The sequence below is a fragment of the Pangasianodon hypophthalmus genome, chromosome 28 (genome assembly GCF_027358585.1).
Source record: "Pangasianodon hypophthalmus isolate fPanHyp1 chromosome 28, fPanHyp1.pri, whole genome shotgun sequence".
In the NCBI taxonomy this organism is placed as follows: Eukaryota; Metazoa; Chordata; class Actinopteri; order Siluriformes; family Pangasiidae; genus Pangasianodon; species Pangasianodon hypophthalmus.
The window spans coordinates 9194299-9210821 of NC_069737.1; the positions used below are offsets into that span (position 1 = coordinate 9194299).

The following is a 16523-nucleotide window of genomic DNA, read 5'->3' on the forward strand; positions in this document are numbered from 1 at the left end:
CTCAGTTCATGGTCCTGAAGATGCCTACCAAGTAATGTGTCAGCACGCAAAGTTGTTGCTGAGATACAGCCTCACTTCCTGTTTGGCGGCTTCTCTGTCAGATTCGTTAGCCCATTACAGTCAAACTGTTTGGAGTAATCAAAATTCTCCAAACAATTTTTGTGAGGCTTGCTCTGATGATGACATTTGCCAAATTTGATGATGATTGGTTAAAACCTGTAGGAGGAGTAGTGAAAAAACAGTTTTTGACAAAGTCCAAGATGGCGGAAAATCTACTAGGCAGAAATTGACTTCATAGGGTGTGTTGAACTCGTCTGAACCCAGGGAATCCAGGGATGGCTTTTACATTTTGGACACACGTTTCAAAAGTTATGACCATAAATGTATTTCCAAATTAGGTCCAAGTTTGACCCCATGGTGGCGCTACAGCGTTGGCAGGTCTTGGCCCAAATTTGGTCAGAATGTTCCTTAGACCCTCCCCAATCAGTGTGCCAAATTTCACAACTTTTTACCATACGGTTCTATGGGCTGCCACAGACACCCTAGCCAGAAGAAGAAGAAGCGAAAGAAGAAGAAGAAAAGGTAGAATAACAATAGGGTGCCTATGCACCTTCAGTGCTTGGCCCCCTAATAATAATAATAATAATAATAATAATAATAATAATAATAATAAATTCTTGAATTATTTATTTTATATGAACAAGATGACTTGTATCAAGATACTAATCTTCATATTCCTTGATATTGGATAGAAAAGAAAATGAATGGTATGAACAGTCTTATCATAAACATTGAGAACTTCTACTGCCATCTAACATCAAAGGTTTCAGAGTTCTTTATATAATCCTAACTCACACTTTATATTATTATTTATTTTAATTTCAGTATAATCATTGTAGTATATATAAGTTTTAATGCTTTTAATATTTAAAGTTTCATTACGGTCTTACCAATAAATATAAGATCATAATTATTTGTAACTCCTGTTTCCTTCTTGCAGAGCCAGAAAAAGACAAAACAAAGTGGTACAATACCGTTTTGTGACAGTTTATAGCGTTTCAAGATGATTTACTCATCTAACCTTTGTTGTTTTAATGAGGTTAATGATTGAATGTAAGTGTTAAGCAAGAATCTAACCCAGGTGTTAAGAAGCATATCGACTGAAGGAAGTGGGAGTGAAATATTAAGTCCTGTTTTCCAACACAAACCAGATGTCCAACACAAAACAGAAGTCTTTCCGCCTGTTTTGAGTGTAGCCAAAAATATGTAAATGTCATTTAACTTAGATTGTTAAACTAGAGTGATATTATGATAATCTGAAATTATGCAAAGTCTGCATGCTGATCATCATCAGCATCATCATCATCAACATCATCGTCATCATTTTAATGAAGAAGAACAAGAAGAACAAGAAGAACAAGAAAAGGAAGAAAAGAGAAAATGTTATGGATATAATCCTTTTTGTCATTAATGGAGGACTCCACCATGCGCTAGCCCAACCCACATATAGGGGAGGAGTGTAATTATAAGCTATAGTATAAAAGTAAACATCTGGAGAGATGAGAGTTAGAAAACTTGAGATAGATTTAGAGAACTATTCAAAAAAGAAAAAATAACCATGAAAACGAAGAACTAATTAGAAACATTTTAAATAGACAAAAAGCTATACAGAACAGATCAAAAGCATACTCTACTGAACCTCATTCATACTAAGGTAAGACATGATGCTTTCTTTCCAGGGGTGGAAAATATTAATAGGTAGTTTGCTGTTTCGGTTGTTGTACGTTGTTTATGTTTTTATCTTCAAATTATTTACTAAATACACACATCAGTTAGATTTCAATCTACCCATAGCTATCTAATCAATTTGGCTCAGTTACTTGCTGTCTTGTTTTATTCATTTATTCTAAAGCTATATTTTAATTAAATGACCTTGCTTTGGCATGGTTCCAAGCACATATTCTTTGTCTCTGGGTGTCACTATGTTTTTGCACAGCAAGATAAATAAAACTGATCTGCATTCAAAGGGAATAAAAAATAATTTAATCATTTAATGTGTTTGTATTTGAAATGTAAGTCATAGAGCACATTTTTAGTTTGCTTCATAAACTTCTTTTCTCCCACCAGTTTGTGAAGTATTTACAAAGAGCGATGTCTATTTAAACATCACTTATCTTTTTAAAATTACTGTGTAAATGACTCACAGACTCAACAGAGCCTTATCAGCTGAGGAAAAATGTACTAATGGATCTCATGCTGCATATCCTACCTGACACGCCAGTGAATTATGTGATGATGACACGCGTAGGGAAAAATACTTTGATGAGCTTGTGATTCATCTGTTATAACAGGAATAATGATTTACATGCAGGGATCTTTGTAAAGTAAAATGAAACACTAGCAAAAATGATTAAACAGTTTTATAATATGATTAAACAGTTTTGTTTACGACTGCATATATCACTTGATCCTAATTGTCTGACTGTTATTTCTTTCTTGAAGCGTACAGTTTATTACACACATCAATGGGGCACTTTGTCTCCAAACGCAAACAGATGGATCTAAACGGCTTGCCTCCACATCCCTTTTCTTTTACTGAAGAGGTGCCACGACAATACCCGAGGCAGGAAGAGGATACTGCTGGAGCAATTCAGGCTAGTGGAACTAGTAGTGAAATTAGCATCAGCATGGAATGGGAAACCCCCAGACAGGCATCTGAACACCAGACTTCAAGGCAGGACTGCCAACGACCGTCCATTTACAGCACCGTGGACGCAGTGCCTCATCTTGAGTTTTACACCAACTCCATAGGTCGGCAACAACGTAGCAGACCATCACTGGAGATTCTCCGCAAGGTTTCCGAAGTAAGTAACATTTCACCTACTACATTTCAGCTTTTCTGATTGACCCCTTAAACCCCCAAGATCCATTGATAGGTCCAGACTTACATTCCTTACTCTTAGAACTACACTCTTAGGGGGGAAAAAGGTTAAATCCAGAAGCATGAAGAATTCTCTGGTTTGTCTCTTTGGGGAATCTGTAAAGGTTCCTTGTAGAAATTCACAACAGAGTGTTGCCATCTCATAGGGTTCCACGTAGAAACTCTTCAAGAAGTTAAGGTCCCCTAATTATCAAAAGGATATAGCGTTTCTATTTACGTATCTATGGGTTTCACTGAAGTTACTGACTAATGTTTTAAGATTAATAAGTCAATTATAAAACAAAAGTGAATTCTCCAGTTTCGTCTGTTTTTTTTCCAATAAAATTATAAGCAGTTTGGGCACAAAACAATGCAATATCATAAAAGTTTACTCTATTCTCTCTATTCTAGGGGTGCACCTACTCTTTACCTTAACCAACTTTCAACACAAGAACTATGAGTGGAGTGAATTAGCCAACAGTTGCCTAGTTGTAAAATATATATATATATATATATATGTGTGTGTGTGCTAAAATGAATATAATGTATGTACATGTGTGAATGTGTGTGTTACAGGATTATGAAGCAAGTAGTAATATGGGAGACTTAAGAAGAGAAAGCCACTCTGTGATCCAAGAGCAGGAAGAGAAGCAGCAGAACAGTACTAAAGGGAAGACCACCCAACCAGTCCGCTTTGGCTGGGTCACAGGTGTCATGGTGAGGGTGATGCACACATGATAACATTATTATGTCTGCATTATTATGTTTCCATTCATTCATTTATTGCTGGTTTTTTTGCAGATTCGATGTATGCTGAATATCTGGGGAGTAATTCTGTTCCTGAGAGTGCCTTGGATTACAGCTCAGGCAGGAATCCGTAAGACAAAATAAAGTGATTTCCTGTAGACGAGATAGTAATGCATGTGAAATGTTTCTTATTCAGTGCAGTACTCCTCATAAGGACTCATATTCTAACCATTCCTCCTGCAGTTGCCACTTGGGTTATCATCTTCATGTCTGTACTGGTAACCTCAGTCACTTCATTATCAGTGTCGGCTATTTCCACCAATGGGAGAGTCTCCTCTGGTGAGTGGCAAAGCCAAAAAAAGATTCACTCCAAAATTCAAATGTTACAGGTTTTAATTGCATTTAATTATACCCTGGCCATTATAGGTGGTGCCTACTTTATGATTTCACGCACCTTGGGCCCTGAATTGGGGGGTCCCATTGGTATGGTGTTCTCTTTCGCCAATGCTCTTGGCTGTGCACTCAACACTGTGGGATTTGCAGAGACTGTCCGAGATCTTCTCATTGTAAGAAATAATAAAAAAAAAATGATATCAAGGATACATAAAAATAGTCACCATTTTCTTTATGGCCATCATGGCAGTGTTACCCAATCATCATCAGTGTTACCCAATCATAGTATAAAAATACATCATCCAAACAGGAAGAAATAAATTTAATTGCTAATTAACCCAAATGTTTTATTGTCTATGTTCTTCGTGACATTTGCCTTCTGATTTTTCAAACACAGAAATATAATGCTGTCATTGTGGATGAGATCAATGATGTGCGTATAATAGGTGCAATCACAGTCACTTGTCTTTTGCTGATCTCCTTGGCTGGAATGGAATGGGAGTCAAAGGTGAATGCTTCTCTTCAAATCATCAGTTTTCACTTTATTTTGTATCTATTTGCTTAGACTTTCCTCTTTATGATGTTATAATTTCTCAAAATTTTCCAGACTCAGATTATATTCTTCCTTGTGTTGATTGTGACCTTCATTAACTATTTTGTGGGCACTGTGATACCAGCCACTCCAGAGAAGCAGTCAATGGGCTTCTTCAGCTACAGATGTGGGTATCCACAACTCTAAAATCTCTCATAAGATTTCAATCCATCAGGTCTAGCTTTCTCAAACAGGGAAAACTGGGTTTTTGTTGGCCAAGAGTTTTGCTCATTATTTATTCTGAGATACGCTACTTTTCAGATGAGATCTTTGTGGACAACTTACTTCCTAAGTGGAGAGAGCCACAGGGAGATTTCTTCCAGATGTTCGCCATCTTTTTCCCTTCTGCAATTGGCATTTTGGCAGGTGCCAATATCTCTGGAGATCTGAAGGTAACAGCACACTGGCATTTTAAGCAACACTGAAGCAGTGTGTAGTGCTGGACTCAGGTATGTAAGTTACTAACATGTATTGGTGGTGTTTTTTTTTTTTTTTCCAGGATCCTGAGACTGCTATTCCCAAAGGAACACTAATGGCCATCTTTTGGACAACCATGAGCTATTTAGCAATAACTGTAACTGTAGGTGAGTGTTTAGTGAATAGAGTAAAGCACTGGCTCAAATGTCCATGTTGCAGCTTTGGCATTTTTTTCTTTCATTCATTCTCTCCTACTTTCATTTGGCTCTCATTCTGTCAGGGGCATGTGTGGTGCGTGATGCCTCTGGAAACCTGAATGACAGTTTGCCAGTGAATTTCTCCGAGCCTTGTGAGGGTTTAGGATGCAAGCTGGGTTGGAACTTTACAATGTGCGAGCAGAGTCAGTCCTGCTCCTTTGGCCTGGCCAACAACTTTCAGGTATTGATTTTCTCTATTGATGTCTGCTAGTCAACTTGCTGTGATTATTCAAAGACATCTACAGGTTTCATCACTGGGTTCAACCTTAAAAAAGCTCAACCCTAAACCTTTCTGTTTATATTCAGTCTAGTTTATATTTTGAGTTTTACTACTATCCTGATGAATTGTCAGTGGTATCAACTAGAAACCAGACATAGTCCTTTCACAAACCACTTGCCTAAGGTAGAAACTGGAGTGTGAATATATACAGGATTTTAGGTAACCACCTGGTGCTTACCATAGACACTAGAAAAGTTTACATGCACACATTCTTCATTCCTATTCTTGGAAAAACAATACGAATAATAGGAAAAAGTGTGTATGTAAACATTTCTAGTGTCTACATCTTAATTAAAACAGAAAAAAACAGCAGTTTTTGTCCCCAGCAGCTGGGGTACTGTGCTGACCATTGTTGGCTGAAACGTTTTGGTGGCATCCCTGATAAATATGGTCAGCTGATGGTCCCTATATACTAATTTCAACGAACTCAAAACATTCTTCATTTACCTTGATAGTAAGAGAGAGTGAGAAAATAGAGATGAGAGGTCTGTGCTTGTAATTTTTAGTTTGTTTTTTATTTTTCTCATACATTTAAGGTGCTCAGTATGGTGTCAGCTTTTGGCCCTCTCATCACTGCTGGCATTTTTGCAGCCAGTTTATCATCAGCTCTTGCCTTCCTGGTCTCTGCTCCTAAAGTCTTCCAAGTAAGATGCAATACCAGCCACTTATGACCATCAAAACTATATATGAGTTTAAAAATGATTGTACACACTCATCGGTTTTATTATTAGTGTCTCTGCAGGGACAACATATACCCATACATAGGCATCTTTGCAAAGGGTTATGGGAAAAATAATGAGCCACTGCGTGCATACATTCTGACCTACTTCATTGCTTTGGCCTTCATTCTGATTGGTAAGTTTAAAACTGGAGGTGTAGCCTGTACTTCAGATGTAAACTATATTGATGTGTGTTTAGACGTAACGTCCAAATTGTGATTGTTTCAAAAAAAAAAAAAAAAGATGATAAACATTATCATATGAACTTATATTTATAGCATTTTTTTATAGCATTCTTTTTGCTGCGGTATTTTTTAGAAAATTTAGAATGTTAATTTACTGATACACTATTTATTTTAAAACGTTTCAGCCCTCATGCTTCCTGTTACTCCTCATCATATTTTTAATCAATTACACAACACAGTTCATCCATTCCTACTGCTTTCTATTTCCGTGTTTATTTATATGTATATATGTTTTTTCAGCCGAGTTGAACGTCATCGCTCCTCTCATCTCTAATTTCTTTCTGTGCTCCTACGCTCTCATCAACTTCAGCTGCTTCCACGCCTCCATCACCAACTCACCAGGTAAGCAGCTACGTCAGACCGCTTTCAACCATTAACCTCCTCACTGTTATGACTGGTTTTATGCAATGCCTCCTGAAGCATAACATGACTGAAATGACGTTTATGACTCATTGGGCTGTTAAAAATGTATGTGTAATCTAATATCTTTCTGTTATGTAAAAAATAAAACACAGCAGGGCGTGCTGTTATAGGAAAAATACTCTATGACCAAACACTTATATTATGGTTCCCTCACAAGCCTCTATTTTTCTGTCTCTTGAAGTTGATAAGATGCAGTTCATGTTACTGAGAAACAGGAAAGTACAAAGTCCTTTGTTCTTGTTAAATAACACATTTTTTACATTTATAGCTTTTGGCAGATGCCCTTATCCAGAGCAACTTACAATTATCTATTTTTTTTTTATAAATACACACCTGAGCAGTTGAGGGGCGTTGCTCAGGACCCAGCGGTGGCAGCTTGGTGGGGCTGGGATTTGAACTCTCAACCTTCTAAGCAGAAGCCCAACATCTTAACCACTGAGCTACTAATTCCCCCATGGATTAAATAAATTTAAATCGATTTATTATTAGTCTAAGATTAAGTTGAGTGTCCACCTTACACATCTATCACACTGAACTTATGCTATAGTCTACTATCTAGTGAATTTTTAGAGTAATCCTGCAATGGGTATATAGTCATCCAGTCTAGCAGCTCATTTTGAGTTCGTACATTTGTACAGCTACTGTGTTTCCTGAGAGATCATTAACCAGTGTTGCCAGGTTTCAGCAAAATTTCTAACCCAGCTACATCTCAAAAAACCACACAAAAGACCTTGAACGAACCCAAAAAATTCAGGTATTTGAAGAAGACACATTTTTCTTTATAAATATAAAATATAATTTCAATGTGGCATTGAAAAACCCTTGCAGCCCTAACATTAACTGTCCTGTCCACTGCTACTCCTCCATGGAAAATGCTCATAGAATAAGCCGGAATGAGCATAGTACTTGTTGCACTTCCTGTTTTTATCACTACATGCAATAATAGCTCTGTGAGAGCTAAATGGTGCAGTGAGAGCACCGCCCCATGATTGTGCAACATCTAGCAAGGTGACCAAATCAATGGAACGTCGCCTGATATCTGTCAATGTTTTGTATTTCAACAGAATCTAAAATGTATGGATTTTTGAAAGAGGACTTCATGAAGATTAACTTTTGTTGAACCGCTGATACATATGTTGGAGCTGTACCCCACCTGCCCCTATGGATAAGCTGCCACTGAAACAATAACATATTAGAACGAGGGCACTAATAATATAAACCTCTAATTTTAATTACAGCCAGCACTACTCTCAGAGCTGCTGTTATAGATAATTAATCAATACCTTCTGACCATTCAGAGTCGAGAATTCAGCAGAGCTGGGTTATATAATGTATAAGTAATATAAGTATATAATGTATAAGTAACATTTATCTGGTGGTCAAAGGTGGTGTGGTCTGAGATATAATTCCTTTACTCTGTAGTAATAAAGTAATAACAACAGAGATGCTGTAAAGGCTAATGACAGTACAAATTCATATTGTATAAATTATACAAAAATATGATTAAATCACTACATAGTTGCCTCAACTTCACCTAGCAAAGTAACTGTTCATGCATGTCATGCTGTCATTTACACCTGCTTGAAATTATGGTGACTGATTGATTGATTGATTGATTGATTGATTGATAGCAGCACAGTGGATCACAGATGTGGTGATCCTGGAGGAAAATAATGTTACCCTGTCATAGCCATAGGAAAACCCATAAAGACTTGTTTCATGATGTAGCGTCTCACTGCAAAACTATTGTTCCTGCAACTCACAGGGTGGAGGCCATCTTTCAAATACTACAGTCGCTGGACGGCTCTGTTTGGAGCCGTTATCTCTGTGGTGCTGATGTTCCTGCTCACCTGGTGGGCTGCTCTTATCACCTTCGGCATCATCTTCTTTTTATTAGGTTATGTTATGTACAAGAAACCAAGTGAGTAACTCATGACAGTTCTTATGAAGTTTAGATCAATGGAATAGTCATATTAAAGAGATAATCATGTAATAGTCATGTGTTTCTTCTAGAGGTTAATTGGGGCTCGTCTGTCCAGGCTGGTACCTACAACATGGCTCTGTCCTATTCAGTCTCTCTTGCTACTGTAGAAGACCATGTCAAGAATTTTAGGTAAAACTGAAAAATATTCTTAAATCACAAACTCATTCTTCCCTTTTTTTATTTTATTAATAATGTTTTTATAAATGATATTTACTTTTCTCTTTCCTTCAGACCTCAGTGTTTGGTTTTGACTGGTCCTCCAAACTTGCGTCCAGCTCTAGTGGACTTTGTGGGCTCTTTCACAAAGAATGTCAGTCTGATGATCTGTGGAAACATTATCATGGTGAGAATGAGGACTCTCCTCTGGGGGGGGGGGTGGGGGTGTTGTGCGCGCGCGTGCGTGCGTGTGCACTTGGATGGGTTAAATGCAGAGCACAAATCCCGAGTATGGGTCACCATACTTGGCGTCAAGTCACTTTACTTCTCTTTTCCCTGTCAATCACAGGAATACTAGACAAATATTGGCATATGTGAGCTCATGTATGAGATAGAGGGCAGACAGCACTTTGGTATGAGTGTGTTACACTGCCATGTGATGCAGCACAAGCAGCAGTTTGAAAAAAATGGTTGGCTGGATTGATGTGTCTTGGAGGAAGCACGTTAGCCTTCACCCTCCCCAGTTGGTAGCTGTCGTATGATTGGGGTTAGCTGACAAAAAATGGGGCAAAAAAGATGGCTTGAAGTGTAATTTTTGTGTCTGCAGGATGAGAATAAGTCTGTCACGTCCCAAGCCAGTACAGACAGATTAGTAAAATGGCTGAACAATAGGAAGGTCCGCTCCTTCTACACACCGTTTAAGGGAAACAGTTTGAGAGAAGGAACTCGGCATCTCATGCAAGTAAGCCAACTTTACCAAATGCCTTTTTATCTCACTGCTAGATTTTTTCATTCTAATCATTTTAAATCATTATTTGAATCCCTTAAAGGCTTCTGGTTTGGGAAAACTCAAGCCTAATACACTGGTCATGGGGTTCAAGACTAACTGGAAGGAGTGCAGTCCTTATAACTTGGAGGATTACGTTAACACTATATAGTAAGTGAAATCAGCATGGGTAACACTACCCAAAGTTTTGCTTTGATAATGAAGTAAAAGTTGAAGTATTTGACTTAACCATATTGCCTTTCAATTTTACTTCCCAGTGATACATTTGATTCTAACTATGGAGTGTGTATTCTCAGAATGATGGATGGACTTGACATTGCAGAAGAGTTAGAGTGTGCAGGTAACTGTATATCTATTTTAGGGTTTTTGTTTGTTTGTTTTTTGTACAAGATTGGTGATCAATGACTATTCTGTTTATTTGATAGCAAACCATGCCTTTGAGGCCAACGAGACCATTGAATCAGATCAGAGTCAGAATTCAGAAACAGAATCAGGTAAAGAAATTCTCAAAATTGAGGCAAAACCAGAACCTTGAACTAAGATTTATATATTTTTCACTTGTTAATTCACTATTATGCTACGTAAAACTATGTTTGTGATTCCACGACATGAACAATGTTATCATTCTGCCGTAAGTCTGCTTTGACATTTCGCTTTGCTTTGCGCCAGATGATGAAAAATCAAACCACATTATTGACAACGAGATCAGAACGGTTTTTCAGAACAAACAGGGACGGAAAACCATAGACGTGTACTGGATCTCTGATGATGGAGGTAAGATATTACTGATAAATGTAGGATATGATACAAAATGGAGCAATAGTAATGATGGTTCTTTGAAGAATTGTAAAAAGGTAATTTGGTATTTGCCAGGTTGTTGCGTAATGATTAGTTACAAATACATTCATCTCTGACTATTCACTCAGGTCTGACTCTGTTGGTGCCATATCTGTTAACTAGAAGGAAGCGCTGGAGGAGAAGTAAAGTTCGGGTTTTTGTCATAGGGGAGCTGCAGACCATGGAGCATGAGCGCAAAGAGTATATTTTTTAGTGTGAATTGTTCATTTACTGCCATAGTAAGATGTTACATTTGTCATACCCAGTAATGTATCTGTTCTCAGGATGATGAATTTATTACGAAGATTTCGTTTGGATGTCCATGATGTCATTGTAATGACAGACACTGAAAGGTTGCCTTCCTCCAAAAAGTACGTTGTTTACCACAGGCTTCAAAATATACTTTACCAAGACATCAATCCACATTTAATCCTTTCTGAAAAGTAACATTTTCATAGATTTCATGCTTAGAAGTCAATGGTCAGAAATAATGAATCATTGTTTTGTTTTTATTTCTGCAGCTTGAAGCGATTTGAGGACTCTGTTGCCTTGTTCATGTTCAGAGAGGAGCAGCAGAGAGAGGATTCGGAGCAGCAGCAAAAGACATCCTGTCCATGGAAAGTTTCAGATAAACAGATGGATGCATTCAGGCTGAAGGTGTGTCTGTGACAGATAAAGGAACGCAGTGTTGCCAAATAGTGACTTTTAAAACCCCTTTAAAACTTTATTTCAAAAAAGTGCACAACAACAAACCTAGTGACTTTTTGTGCAAACGATAACAACTGTCCTGCACTCAATATGGCTCTCCTGCTCACATTACAGCTGCTCGTCCTACGAGTTGAGAGAGCAGGTTTAAGTGATACACCACCAGTGTGTAAAGCCTGATTAAGTTGTGCTTGTGCAAGCCTACGTTCACAGCAACAGATCACTAGGGTTGTAACAAAAATGTGACTATGTGCACCGTCGGAATCATTCTATTAATTATGCATCTAATGCAATTGCACTGTTTGAACACCAGAGTCCCAACGTGTCTAACCTACAGAGTTAAAATATATAGAGCATGCACTGGGCCCTATAGATAAGGATCACAACGACCGACATGCATTATACATTATAGGGTTACACAACCACATTACAACAATTAAAAACCTCTTCACTAGCTTTGAAAGGACACAAACCCCAAGCCACTCTCATCGGGCATTTTATCCGACTTTGGAGCTCTAGTTCCAGTCAAAATGATGCCTCAGTCACTGCAGAGCTCATTATGTTTCAATCAGTCATCTTGCCCAGGTCTTTGTTTATCAATCAATTTTTAGGAAGAATTTATAAAAAAAAAAATTTTAAGATATGATGAACCTGTACATTTCGTTTACAATATTAAACCTTTCACAGCAATTTCTAATTATACAGAAACAGTCTTTTCAGTCATAATTTTTCTTCCTTCAAATTCAGTTCAAATTACTCTGTGAATCAAATTGAATAGAATCAAATCATGACCAGAGTGTATTGTTACACCCCAACTGATCACTCATCATTACTTTTCCCACCTGCTCACTACTTTGTTCTTCATTTTAAACACTCTTCTTGGATATATTTACAAGTAATAAATGCAAGTTATTCCATCAGTAGTCATTTCATGTCTTCATGTCTATTTCCCAGCTACTTACTGCAAACCCATTTGCCTGCATTCTTGACAGATATTTTATAGTATTTTGTAAGTAACAAATAGTTTGTCGTGCCATGACCGAAGATGACTTCTTTCCATAAGAAATAAGTTATCTATTATTTCCCTATTCAGATAAAACTCTCGATTTTATCTTTAGAATGTCTTCTTCTTCATGTAGACCTAAAGTTCTGATGTACAAGTCAGTCTAGCAGGTGACTTGTAAAGACTTTTTGAGCATGCATTAGTTACTCTGCCCTGAAAAGAGCTGGCAACATTGCAGAGGAGCATGTTGTAATAAATGACCAACCCTTGACAAACTTTTGACTACATATTAGTCCTTGTTGAATAATGGCTTCTTTTTTTTTGTCTTTTAGTCAGAGAGAAAGGTGAGATTGAATGAGATCATTAGGAGGAATTCCAAACATGCTGCTCTGATCTTGGTGTGAGTATTGACCCAGTCCATAAACATAAATAAATGTAAACTCACCATCCACTTTATTAGGAACACCTGTACACTTGCTTATGTGTGCCGTTATCTAATCAGCTGTGCAGATGCAGGTCAAGAGCTTCAGTTAACGTTCACATCAAACATCAGAATGGGGAAAAAGTGTGATCTGTGGCTTTAACCGTGGCATGGTTGGTTGTGCCAGAGGGGCTGGTTTGAGTATTTCAGAAACTTTCAGAGATTTTCACACACAACAGTCTGTAGTGTTTATACAAAATGGTGCGAAAAAACAAAAAATATCCTGTGAGTGGAGAGTCTGCAGGCTGAAACACAATGTTGATGAGACAGATCAGAGGAGAATGACCAGACTGGTTTGAGCTGACAGGAAGTCTATAGTAACTCAAATAGCCACTCTTGACACCTGTGGCAAGCAGAAAAGCATCTCAGAACGCACATCAAACCTCCTGTCAGCCAAGAACAAGAATCTGAGGCTCATCCAAACTAGACAGTTGAAGATCACCTGATTTTTTTTCTAGTCATCAACTGTCCAGCAACCCAACGTGGTCTTCTGCTGTTGTAGCCCATCCGCCTCAAGGTCCGAAGTTTTGTGCGTGCTGAGATGTTTTTCTGCTCCCAATGGTTATAAATAGTGATTATATGAGTTACTATATCCTTCCTGGCAGCTCGAACCAATCTGGCCATTCTCCTTTGACCCCTCTTATCAACAAGGCGTTTCCACCCATAGATCTGTCGCTCACTCAATGTTTTTTGTTTTTCGAGTCATTCTGTGTAAACTCTAGGACTGTTGTGTGTGAAATTTCCAGGCGATCAGCAGTTTCTGAAATACTCAAACCAGCCCATCTGACACCAACAACCATGCCATGATCAGAGTGTCTGAAATCACACTTTTTTCTTCATTCTGATGTTTGATGGAAACATTGCCTGAAGCTCTTGACCTGTATCTGCATGATTTTTTTTGCATTGTGCTGCTGCCACATTCGCTGATTGGGTAACTGTGTGCACGTGTACAGGTGTTCCTAATAAAGTGGATGGTGAATGTATATTAAAAGGCTTTTACATGTTCCATTTTTAGCTCATAACCAAACAATGCAAATTCATGTCTGAACTTGCGCAATCAGCTTCATGTGATTATTGATGATGTTCATTTCTCCATTTCTCTTATTACATTACACACATTATGAACAAACATCAATGACCAGAAAAGCAAAGTGCATTTCTACTGGACTAAATAATTAATGCGTACTCTGTATGTGTGTCTCAGTTCGTTACCTGTCCCTCAAAGCGACTGTCCCAGTTCTCTCTATATGGCCTGGCTGGACACTCTGAGCTTTGGACTTCACTGTCCCGTCCTGTTTATACGAGGGAATCAGAAAAACGTACTCACATTCTACTGCCAGTAACACACTAACAAACAACTAATGATGGTGGATCAAATTATGCAGTTGAGACTTGACCAAATCTTCCATCAGAGCTTTTAGTGCTTTTCCCCCAAAGTCTACTTTCATACAAACACACCTTGAGTATGTTTCCAAAGAAAGCTTTTAGCCACTGATGGTTTAACTCTATGTGCATTAAAGATAGCATGAAAGTGGACAGCTGTTTTGGGAAAACTACTAAAAGCTTAGATGGAGAATTTCCTCACTTCTCTAGTCGTTATTCAATTATGAGAGTTATTTGTGGCTATGCAGCTAATGTTAGTTCCAATCTAATGCACTTATGCACTCATCCAGATAATCAATTTATTTTACCTTCACTAATTAATATAACAATAAAAAACAAAAATACTTAAACATCATCAATTTATGAAGGACCTATAAAAATGAGACTTTTGTCAACTTCACCTCATAAGCTTTGTTGTACTAAATATTAAAAATGTTTAAATATAGAAATGTTACTTCAATTTTTTTTTTATTCAGAAACTTGAGCATATAAGCAATTGTATAAGAATGGTATCTTAATTTAATTATGTCGTGAAGATTCAAGTGCAGAAATAATTTGTATTTACTAGCAACATTCCATGCTACATTTGAGTAAATTACATTTTTATCTGTGAAGCTTGGACCACTTGGGCTTGGCATTGAACTCACCTTTAACAAGCTGAGGATTCTCCACAAACGGGTATTATTAATGCTGAAGTTGGAAACTAATGATCTCTTGAATGTATATATATTTGGTTTGCAGCATAAAAAGAAATATTTGATTCGATGACTCTATCAAACCCAAAGACTACATCCTTCAGCTATGTTGTCATGGTGCACCACGGGCAAAGCACTGAGTGGAACAGTCTAACACTGTCATTGTTATACATTTTACTCCAGAATGTAAAGAGATGTTATTGTCATGAAATGAGAATGATTGCATATTAAAAATCAACAACAGATGATGCAGTTTGGTGCCACATATTATTCATATTCTTAATGTGTGATAATGAGTTCAAATGATATTCTTCTATAATTCTCCACACCACACCTCTACTACATCTAACTGACAGCGGGACAGCACAGTGGTGCAGTGGTCTGATCCTGAGCTCGGGATACTGTCCATGTGAAATATGTCTATTTGAAATAAACTACAATGACCCGTGCATTGTATGCAACTCATCAAATAAGGTAATATTTCCCCAATTTCGTAAAATGGTTTGGTCTGCTGTGTTTTCATGGTAAGAGCTTCCACACCCACTGAAACCTTTATGGCTAATTACAGACATTTTCTCATATCCAGAGGGTCTTTAGCTATTAATTACTTTCATTTGTGCAAGTTTTTCTAAGATGTCCCACAAGTCAAAGGAAAAGAAACAAGACTACATATTTATGCAACATTGACCATCGCATTAGAGTGTTATGAGTCGCTGTTCGATTACGGGTTACAGCTGTTTAAATTTGGTGGGTTGTGTATGTGCTCTTAAATGGTTTGGCCCTGGTCCAGGCAATATATATGGAGGACCTGCTTTTTCCCACCCCTACAAATACACTTTATTACAAACACCTGTACACATGCATATTCGTGCAGTTATCCAATCAGCCAATCATGTGGCAGCAGCACAATGCAGAAAATCATGTACAGTTGATCTTGATGTTTATTGCATACTGCCTTGAATTAGCTATTTCACATAACAGATGTTTACATATAGTCCACAAGACACAATAATAACTGAATTTACACAATTAAACCAGTTCAAAAGTTTATATACTCTTCATTCTTAATACTGTGTGCTGTTTCCTGGATGATCAACGACTGTTTTTATGTTTTGTGATAGTTGTTCATGAGTCCCTTGTTTGTCCTGAGCAGTTAAACTCCCCACAGTTCCTCAGAAAAACCCTCCAGGTCCTGCACATTTTCTGCTTTTCCAGCATCTTCAGCATATTTGACCCCTTTCCAGCAGCGGCTATATGATTTTGACACCCATCTTTTCACACTGAGAACAATTGAGGGGCAAATACACAACTATTACAAAAGGTGCAAACATTCACTGATCCTCAAGAAGGCAACACACTACATTAAGAGCCAGGGGGATGTAAACTTTTGAACAGGATGAACAGGATGATACTGCCCTTCAGAAGCTACATAAGATATTTACATGTTTCCCAGAAGTCCTTTGTTCATCCTGAGCAGTTAAACTCCCCACTGCTCTTCA

At 37.7% G+C, this 16523-nt stretch overlaps 1 protein-coding gene across 1 annotated transcript; it reads left to right on the forward strand.

The window, feature by feature from the left end:
* Window positions 1-1553: 1553 nt before the first annotated feature.
* On the forward strand, window positions 1554-15799 carry slc12a10.1 (solute carrier family 12 member 10, tandem duplicate 1). Its single transcript, XM_026943101.3, has 27 exons — window positions 1554-1714; window positions 2503-2864; window positions 3497-3637; window positions 3722-3797; window positions 3911-4006; window positions 4094-4233; window positions 4458-4568; window positions 4668-4779; window positions 4914-5044; window positions 5152-5236; window positions 5350-5507; window positions 6143-6250; window positions 6338-6461; window positions 6811-6912; window positions 8759-8914; window positions 9007-9106; window positions 9209-9320; window positions 9741-9875; window positions 9964-10070; window positions 10178-10260; window positions 10346-10414; window positions 10590-10694; window positions 10847-10958; window positions 11042-11128; window positions 11279-11414; window positions 12798-12865; window positions 14151-15799. Exons 2-27 carry the CDS (start codon window positions 2526-2528, stop codon window positions 14287-14289), a joined length of 3132 nt encoding a protein of 1043 aa, XP_026798902.2. The 5' UTR covers window positions 1554-1714; window positions 2503-2525; the 3' UTR covers window positions 14290-15799.
* The last annotated feature ends 724 nt before the right edge of the window (window positions 15800-16523 follow it).